Source organism: Bombus vancouverensis, chromosome 14 (genome assembly GCF_051014615.1).
Source record: "Bombus vancouverensis nearcticus chromosome 14, iyBomVanc1_principal, whole genome shotgun sequence".
NCBI lineage: Eukaryota > Metazoa > Arthropoda > Insecta > Hymenoptera > Apidae > Bombus > Bombus vancouverensis.
In genome coordinates this window covers 6,826,485-6,835,910 of record NC_134924.1, presented here as the reverse complement: position 1 = coordinate 6,835,910, position 9,426 = coordinate 6,826,485, and the positions used below count along the sequence as shown (strand labels likewise).

General features: G+C 31.0%; 2 protein-coding genes and 1 long non-coding RNA gene across 5 annotated transcripts; 1 reads left to right on the top strand and 2 right to left on the bottom strand.

The window, feature by feature from the left end:
* Positions 1-271: 271 nt before the first annotated feature.
* Positions 272-4,780, bottom strand: LOC117161283 (putative maleylacetoacetate isomerase 2). Its single transcript, XM_033342813.2, has 5 exons — positions 4,535-4,780; positions 4,140-4,191; positions 3,905-4,053; positions 3,508-3,712; positions 272-3,429 (listed from the first exon to the last, which is right to left on the bottom strand). Exons 1-5 carry the CDS (start codon positions 4,550-4,552, stop codon positions 3,200-3,202), a joined length of 654 nt encoding a protein of 217 aa, XP_033198704.1. The 5' UTR covers positions 4,553-4,780; the 3' UTR covers positions 272-3,199.
* Positions 4,781-5,318: 538 nt separating this feature from the next.
* Positions 5,319-6,146, top strand: LOC143303594 (uncharacterized). Of its 2 annotated transcripts, XR_013060088.1 has the most exons (3): positions 5,319-5,614; positions 5,705-5,882; positions 5,975-6,146. It is a non-coding gene; the product is annotated as an uncharacterized LOC143303594 (long non-coding RNA). The 2 variants fall into 2 exon arrangements; XR_013060087.1 differs by having other exon boundaries at positions 5,321-5,882.
* A 3-nt stretch (positions 6,147-6,149) lies between these two features.
* On the bottom strand, positions 6,150-8,462 carry LOC117160444 (protein salvador homolog 1). Of its 2 annotated transcripts, none has more exons than XM_033341286.2 (7): positions 7,863-8,462; positions 7,604-7,680; positions 7,416-7,543; positions 7,116-7,349; positions 6,821-7,036; positions 6,445-6,750; positions 6,150-6,361 (listed from the first exon to the last, which is right to left on the bottom strand). In XM_033341286.2, the coding sequence occupies exons 1-7, from the start codon at positions 7,951-7,953 to the stop codon at positions 6,271-6,273; spliced, it is 1,143 nt and encodes a 380-aa protein (XP_033197177.1). In that variant the 5' UTR covers positions 7,954-8,462; the 3' UTR covers positions 6,150-6,270. The 2 variants fall into 2 exon arrangements, with proteins under 2 accessions (XP_033197177.1, XP_033197091.1); XM_033341200.2 differs by having other exon boundaries at positions 6,821-7,042; positions 7,863-8,455.
* Between the last annotated feature and the right edge of the window lie 964 nt (positions 8,463-9,426).

Sequence of the window (9,426 nt, the reverse complement as noted above, 5' to 3'; positions counted from 1 at the left end):
TTTCACGCTTCTAGCTGTTGCTCAGTTATTTTGCTAAACTCTGTTTCAGTTTTAAATTTCCGTCTACCGATTACGTTTGGAGTAATTCGCGGTGGGACGATTCGATCGTGATTATGCGAAATATCTTCTGTTGCCGGGTAAGTTGTGTATCCTATTTTTTTTTTCTTTTTCCTTCGTTTTGTTTCTATTCATCTCCTTTTTCTTTTCTCTCTTTGTTTTTGTTTTAGAGCGCGGTGATTTTAGTACGTTAATAAACATCGACCATACTGGCTACAGTCAAAACGTATTTTTTATTCGAATGATAAGTGCACATTCACAAATGTATTTATAGTTTGTTGACAGCGTTTTTTTTCGTTTTTTTAGCTTCGCATCTACAAATTAATATACATACACTATGACACAGAATTTATTATTCCTCATAAGCAGTGAACGTACATAATTCATTTTCACTTACAAAATATCTATGCGTATCATACCGGTGATTCTTTCCTTACTTAAGTTTTCATTAAGTATCGTTTGCATCCGTTATTATAATACATTCACGCATTTGCTCCTACAAAGTTTCTTCACGCATCCTTTTACAAATGTGTACGCTGCTCTACCTAACTAAACTCTACTTAGGACCATCAGTAAAATGAACTCCTAATCTGGTTCAACCATTATTGCCCTTAGTTTGTCCGACTATACAGTGATACTATGTTGCGTATTTCCCTTTTTTTTCCTGTTAATTTGCTTGTAAAACAAATGTTCACTGATTCGTTATTACCGTTAGTATTCTAATTATTATTATAATTATCATTATTATTACGTACTTTCCTGCTTCGGGCTCTCACATGTTCGCGAACAAGCTAATAGTGAAAAAGCGCTAAAAGTATAGTTATCGGTCTCCCGAATTAGAAAGAAAAAGTACCAGTCCCCAGAGAAATGGAGAATTCGTTTCTATCGCATCGAACACGAAAAACATCATCGTTGAATGCAATAATATTTGTACACTAACTTCGCGAATTTTCCCCCTACGTTACCTCAAGCCAAATGTAGCTTGATGGTTTTTTTTCTCTTTCTCTCCAAACATTTTTCATAAAAATTATCCATTTCTCTTACTCCGATATTTTATTATTACAAGAGTAACAAATATCACGAGAGTTACAAAGAAAAGTTAGGCTCTCTTCCTCGCTATCGCGACACTTTATTAATGTCCACTAGCATCTTACGTCGCATTGATCGAAGTGTTCCATGATACATGCCTCGATAACAGAGAGATCGACGAAGAAATAAAAATCTTTTTTGTGCGATTACGCTCGAAGGGCACCACTTGTTTGCATCCTTTCCTTATGCGTGCTCTATAAACTTTGTAATATATGACATGCGATATATTTGTCGACACGGTATGAACAGCCATCTCGAAAATATGGCTGAAACTGTTTTCCGCATGTAACATTCCAATTTTTGTTGTATAAAAATTATATACATATGTTATTATCTAATCACACGTTTGCATAATGCACATATCTAAATACGAAGTGTATGTTGCGTCTTTCTCCTCCTTTACGTTAGAATATAAATTATAAACTATCTCTATGTATGTGATAGACCGTTGCATGACAGAAGCATGCAAACAAACGTTCCCCCAATCCCCTCCCGTTCTTACATAATACGGTATTCTCTTAAACGCTGCGAATTACTAACTTTTTGCCATCGTACGGTTTCTTTATAAATCAAGGATAGTTTTTACTTCCGTAGAAAGTAATGGCAAGAAGGAACCCGGCAATAAGGAACAATGCCGAAGTTATTGATAAAGTTTGCCACGCGATTCTGTTTCGTCTTGACTTTTGTTCGTGTGAACTTTGTTGTACAGTAAACGTATCATTTGTGTATAAAACTACAAAATATGTCAAAGTTATACAATATAGGTGATACAATAAAAAATGTATCTCTATATAAAGATTACTCTTCGCAAGAAAATATAGTGTAAAGTTCCAAAGGGTGCTCAATATTGAAACGTAAAAGTATCCTACGAAATTTCTATTTAATTATTGTTTTCTATCAGTTTGATAGAGTCGAGTGAAAAATCATTTTTGAATGATTTTAAAATGTAACTTCTTTCCCATGGAACGCTGAAAAGAATGATTCTATCTTAATAACAATACACACGTGACGAGCTTGTGCGACATATTAAAATCGAGCACACCTTCCTATTTTTTTAACATTAAAAAAATATATAAAATCGAAATTACCTCATATCTACTATTTGAAAATGTTCACTTATGGACTGACATAGTACGGAGCAAAACGAAACATACTCAAGATAAAGCTTTAGAAAAAGGAATTTGATTTGTACTTTTCATTCCTCGATATTATTACGGAGTTTGAGCAGATTGCATTCCCTTATTACACGTTTCCTCTTTATTTCTTTGTTTATTCAATGTGTATGTATGTGAGTATGTGTACCTGCGATGTTAAATCTGCTACTTTATACTCGGTAAAGAATTTCAAGTTATATTTAATATTATTTAATAGCAACACTTCTCCTTAATCTAAGTAAGCTAAAAGTAACTGAAAAATTACATTATTGTAAGTGTATAAAAAGTAAACTTTTGATTTCAGACAACAGAACCTATTTATAATAGGTCAGTACGTTTTACAAAGTAATCGTAAGTACTGTACGAAGACAAATTTTGTTAATTTTGATTCTGTGTATATAGAAACCAATGAAAAAATATAACAAAAATAAAAACAGGCCAACATTCTTATCCTCTGATTAAGTACAGAAATGGTACAGTGCGTTTTTTCACCCGAAACAGATATCATATCACGGAATTCGGTTTTACAAACAACTGAAAATCATCATAGAGTTCGATACTCTACGTTACACTGTTTACCATTTCGGTACCTAAAGGTAGTTCATAAGTGATAAAAGGTGTATACTTCTACTAAACAAAAGAATTTAATCCTAGAAAACGAGAAGAAAAAAGAAATAGTTGTATTCGTAAATTTCAATTTACAACATGTGGTATTAAAAATTAATTAATATACAACACTAGGGCGTATATTATTATCATTTTAACATAATTATATGCTAATATCTTTTTTAAAAATCAAATTGCATCACCTTTTGTCACTACAGAACTACAACATATTGGACCACTCCCTTCCTATTTCTAATAAATTAGAAGAGGAAGAGGGTGGTCTGCCTTGCTTGCTACTTGGTTGCCTCTGGTGGGCAATCAGGCTGATTGTTTGGATGAGCAGCGGTAAAGGCTGGGTGATTCTCTAAATGACGATCTACCCTTAAAATCGTTGGGAAAGGTCGTAGGTCAACGAGAAACCTCCTTGCATTAAATATCTGTGGTATTAAGCAACAGTCTGCTAATGTGATTTCATCACCTACGCAGTACTTCCCTGCACTGGATGACAATAATTTTTCTACAGCTGAAACATAATAATCTTGGTCACATCTATGCCAATGTACAGCTAAACTCATACTTTTCTTCCTATTTCCTAACATACCTGTTAAACCTCTAGTAATCCAGTGTTGTGCCCATTCCTTCTTGCGTTCTTCTCCAACATAAATCAACACAACTAAATTTTGCAAGGGCTGTATACCACTAGCAATAACCTCGCAAATTTCTCTGACTCTTGCTCGTTTTACTGGATCTGCAGGCATTAAAGGTCGATGTGGTCTGGTTTCTTCTAGGTATTGCAAGATATTTAACTAGAATAAAAAATTTTCCATATTTAGTACATTGTCATTGGATAACAAAGAAATACACATGAATGTTCATATACTTGTAACAGCACATGAGTTAGAGGATAATTCGAATCATGTTGTTGTTTTGCCTCGGAGTATCAATATCGTTAGGACATACATAATGTAATAATAAATAAACTTACAGATAATACTTACAGATTCTATTAACGTGTGATTGTCAATATGAAGTGCAGGCACCTGCTCCATTGGATTGATCTCACGGAATTCATTAGAATGTTGTTCTCCACCACTTTTTATCAAGCTAACTGGCTTTATGTCATAGGGGATTTCTTTTAAATTCAATGCTGTTAAAAAGTACATGTGATTGCTTGTATAAATAAGAAAAATTTATTTATCTTAAGAAAAAAAAAAATAATGCTTTTTTAGTTACCAATTCGTACTCTCCACGAGCAAGAACTCCGCCAATAGGAGTAGAGTACTGGCTAAAAGTGAGAAAAAGAATTAAATTAAAATAATGCATACTCCGATACATTTTGCGATGTTTACTGATCTCAAGCGACACGTTGATGAAGGTCTATATTGGTTCATCTGAGACCGGCCGAGTAAAAGCAGATTCAAATCAAGAACATTTCTTTCTTACGGTGAGAAATTGTTAATGATTCAAATAATAGAGGAAAAATTAAATTCTAACAATGCAGATTTCGTACGGATTTTTGTTCGCTGCTTGAAGACATGATCTCATCGCAAATAAAAGGGTTGATAATAAAAGCAAGAGCTCTATATAACAATGTCGGATTGAATGCATTAGAATGTTAATATGCTTACCTTTCCCATGACGGACATCTCGTCGGGCTTTGATGGACGGATTCGCCTACTTAATGATCTTTGCCCGATTACTCGAGACGACGCTGTGACTTGCGAATCTCTTCGAAATTATTCGGTATCCGTTCAACGCGCGAAATTACTCCTCCCTCCCCTTTTATTCGATTGCCAGACATCCCATTCCACTGTCTCATTCCAGTCTGGGGTTCACACAACCAATCACATCTCACTTTCCGATAGGAACCAGTGCTGTACGATGAGAAAAACCTTCAAGGTTGACGTATCCATAAATTCATACAGATTTATATGTATACTAAGCATCGTTTCACATCCTAACTATTTTAGTAGAAATTATTTTATTTTAATCCGTATATACAAACATATAGTTCGTGATTTTCCAATTATTGTTTCGCTTAATCGCGTTGTAGCTAATGTAAAATATATTAATAATTAAAAGCGTATTTATATTTTTATATCTTCGCTAATAAAGGTGAAGGTAAACAGTGACGCGTTTAACAATTAGAAATTATAATTTTGTTTTCATATCATATATCTATCTACTACATATATGTATATTAATAAGAATATAAAGATTACGACATAGGAATGGAAATTTACTCCAATGTAAAAGCATAAGAATTGTTCATAATAATGTAGTAAAAGATTTTAGTCAATTCCTTTTTTTACAGCTTATTTTTGTAATTGTTTTTAATTTTTATACTTATTTTAACGATATTCGTGATTTTTGTTGAATAACAATTTTTCAAATATAGAATATAGGAAGTAATAAAATTACATGGAAACATCTCATATCGTTATATAGTTGAAATTTAATAATATCGTAAATATTGACGTAATTAAAAGTTAAATTAAATTTTTACAAGAATTAAAGTATAGAATAAAGTATATATATGTAACAATCCCGATTCCTGCTTATGCTGTGGGTTTACAATCCATTTTCGTGCTTCATATTGATAATCTATATAACCTAGTAGGATATTAATAATATGATAGTAAAATGTAAATATCGAAAATTATATTGTATATAACTGACTTTCGAAAAAAAACTATATATAATAAGAGGTTAGACGACAAAGTTATATTCCATCTTTTTAAATTAAGTTCGCTATATTTTCGAATTTCATGTCTTTTATATATAACCGTGATTATTAGAGAAGCTAAAATATGTGGAAGTACTTTCTACACAAAATAAAGCAAAAACTACCAACTGATAGGATTCCGCGAATCCGATTAACTTTAGCCGCAATATATGCATTTTCTGCATGGAATTTGGTTATATTTACGTTCTATTATTCGATTAAGGATGACCTACCTGTTACTCCAGAAGCCAGTACGTATTACAAATTTAACAATTTAAATTATATTTTCAACGTACATTGTTGCGCACATATACTACGTCCAATTAATTTGAAATCTTTGCAGAAGACAGATTAGTGAAGAAAATGGAAAAGGAAAATATAGACGTAGAATTTGTAGAACTCAAAGGAATTGTTATAAATACTTCTGAAGATAAAGAAAATGAAACGAATGTCGTGGAAACATAGAACTTTAACATGTTATTAATTTTGAGCTAGAATAAAGCGAATTTACAAAAGCGTTTTTACTAAATTCAATTTATTAACAAATATATTCATAAGCGCAGTTTATTCACGTTACATATATTCAATTCCTTTCATTCACATTACAGAAAATCATTGATAATATACAAATACTTTTAATTAAGGAAGAGATTGTCGCAAGGCAACTGCTCCAGAAGTTTCTGGATTTAATTCTTTTAATCTTTGTTCCATCTCACATAGCAAAGCTGACCTAAAAAATAATATTATTAATGAATTTATGTGATACATTATATAAAAAATCATTTTGTATGAAAAACATAAAACTCATCAGACCTGTATTCTTCGTAACGCATGACTACCTCTTCTAATTCTTGTTTATATAATCTAGTAAGCATAGCATTAAAGCAATCAAGTTCCGGTAAACGAAAAAGTTCCCATCGCAATTTACGATCTAATGCTACGGATGCCCTACTGTATACGTATAACCAATGAGGTATTTCTTCATTAAGGTAAGGGTTAGCTGGAACTAAAACACTGTGAGAGTGAAAATGTGTGTGGCGTGGAGGTGATACAACACGCACTGCTTGTATCTCATGAGGATAACATGGATGTTCGTATTGTGCTTGCCGTGTAATATGGCTAAAAATAATATAATTTTATATAGGAATTATAACATGTATTTTGAATTTTTAATTACCACAGAACTTACTTAACGTAATAAACACCATATTCAGGCGATTCAATTCTTTCCCACCCTGTAGGTAAGCCTTCTTTTTCAAGAGGATGAGACCAATGAGTGGTTTTTGTGTTATGATCTATATAGTACTTCCGACCTCTGAGAGTGAAATCCACAGACCATCCAGGAGGTAAAGGAAGTTCTTCTTGCTGTTCATTCCTAGAACTTGATCTTTCTGAATGGCAACGACTATATCTTAAAAACATAAATGTAAACAACATATCACACTTTGACAATTTTAGGAATGCTAAGTATAATACTTTTCTACCCTGTATTGTGACGATATGCAGAATGATTATAGTCGTCATAACCTGAATCAATGTCAAATGGCTTATAAGGCATCTGTGGTGTTTGAACCCGATCTAAATGATATTCAGATCCAGCATACTGATTAACATAAGTATGAGATATGGCAGGTGAGAGTCCAGAATGATACATTGGAGTTGCAGTACGAGATGACATCCCATCCCTTGTACTAGTATTGACAGAAAGACTGGCAAATCTAAAGGAGTATGTTGCATTTCGGTTTTAAATATACTTTGATTGTATATTTTGAAACATAAATTACCTTTGAGCTAAATCTGGGACAGAACTATTGGGAGTATACTTTCCTTCGTGACTTCCTAAACCTACTGCACTCATTGTTGTCTTAGTATTTCCAAATTTTTGTACCATGCTGGGTTGTTGTGGGATAGACTATATAAAAATTAGTGTTTATTTGTCTACAAAAATATAACATACACAATTGCTATTTACCATGGATGTAGGGATAGTTGGATGATTATTGCGATTCCTCGTCCTTCTATTTGGTTCTGTTGTCCATACATTAATAACTAAAAGTAAATAATAATTATAAAAAATAAACAAACTGTATTTTGTCATTAAAAATGGTACAGTAGTAATGAAACAGTTAAAAAGTACAAACATTTGAAAAAAAGCATAGAAACTTATCAATGCTATAAAAAAGTTTGTCTTTTTACAAACTATTTGTAACACAATAGTAATGACAACTTACTTGGCATTTCAGGCGGAGTTTCTTTTTTAACATATTTACCAACAACTCCCTCTTTAATTGTTCTTAAATCCTTATTTTTTCGAGATAACATAATGGGAATAAATATTTGATCGAACGACAAATAGATAAATTTTCGGTATTTATAACCTACAGATACGACATTATATTCATAAAACTAATGGAAGTGTATTTGGAGCATATAACTGTGTGCTCAAAAATAAAAAATCCATTTTACACGTTCGTACAAATTTGTTTTAATAGTGACTTGGGATAGGTAAAACTAAATCACGTATTTGACATATAAATGTATGTCTTTTCCTTCACATTACGAACGTTCATAAAAACCGAGTACATTGACAGCGTGTTAGGTATATCAATGATTTAGACATTAAACCTCCTTTCATTTCTTTTTGTTACCAATAAGTTCTTTGTTAACTCCGTTAAAAATTGTAAAAATTTTGAAAAATATTAATTGTATTTTAATAATTCCAAAATTATTTACAGCAGTCGATCTTGTTTATCCATTAACAAATTGTCAATATGACATATTTTTAAAATATGAATTTTTTCTTTAAAAACTAAGAGTTAATTGAATTTCATAAATCAATAAGCTAGTAACAACAAAACTAATATGTAATTCATTTAATAAATAACTTAAAAATTTCTTTTCCTATTTGTATAGATATATAATACACAATAAGTGTGAAAATTGTGTACTATGTCTTTTCCTTTCTTATTCTACCTCTCTATGTACTATATTCTATTTTTATTTAAAAATAATTTATTTCCATAACCTATCTCAATGTGTCAATACTATATTATGCAACAAAATAACTTAGTCAAGTAATCATTTGTTTACAAGATTAATATTATACATTTTTTACTATATAAGCTATGTATATATATATAATAAAGTAATATATTCTTTTAACTTTATTGCATCATCATTATATTTTTACAGATATCTTCTTTCAGATGAAACTTTTGTCATATTGTGAAATAAATTTTTACCCTATTTCCGACGTCAACTGAAAATATTTTTAATTGCTTTAATAAAACACATATGCCTTTGTAAATGATTGATAAATGTTAAAGATTAAGATATTTAAACGTATCTGGTAAAATTTTGGCAATATCTTCATTATTGTTTAAAAATAATAGAATGTGTCTTTTGTTTATAGTATCTTGTATTTCTTTTTATAATGTCTCGTATTAATTTTTTATTCTTCAAGCTAGAAAAAAAAACATTCGGTTACATTAGAACATTCTATTCATGTATCTTCAAGCAACAGCTAATTTTAGAGTATAAATAATTATTAATCTTATTCAAGTACTGCACTTATATTTATTATACGAATAGCTAACCATTCTTACGTATAATATGACAAGGATAAATTAATCAACTTTCATTTATGTTACTCTTTTTACATTCTAAAATCAACTGTACAACTGTTATGTTCCTAACAGTGATTAATATGAGTATCTGAAGTATATACCTATTAAGTCTATTTACAATGAAATCATATCCGCTATAATTCGGACTAATCGTATATATTGAGGTTGT

Bases quoted from the DNA above. Each gene is read 5' to 3' on its own strand.
- LOC117161283 (XM_033342813.2), bottom strand. The intron at 4,054-4,139 runs GTAACTAAAAAA...ACTTTTTAACAG, and splicing joins CTCGTGGAGAGTACGAATTG to CATTGAATTTAAAAGAAATC. The intron at 3,430-3,507 runs GTATGTTAGGAA...ATTATGTTTCAG, and splicing joins GATTACTAGAGGTTTAACAG to CTGTAGAAAAATTATTGTCA.
- LOC117160444 (XM_033341200.2), bottom strand. From the start codon at position 7,953: ATGTTATCTCGAAAAAATAAGGATTTAAGAACAATTAAAGAGGGAGTT. The intron at 7,681-7,862 runs GTAAGTTGTCAT...ATTTACTTTTAG, and splicing joins AACTCCGCCTGAAATGCCAA to TTATTAATGTATGGACAACA. The intron at 6,751-6,820 runs GTAAGTTCTGTG...TATTATTTTTAG, and splicing joins TATGGTGTTTATTACGTTAA to CCATATTACACGGCAAGCAC.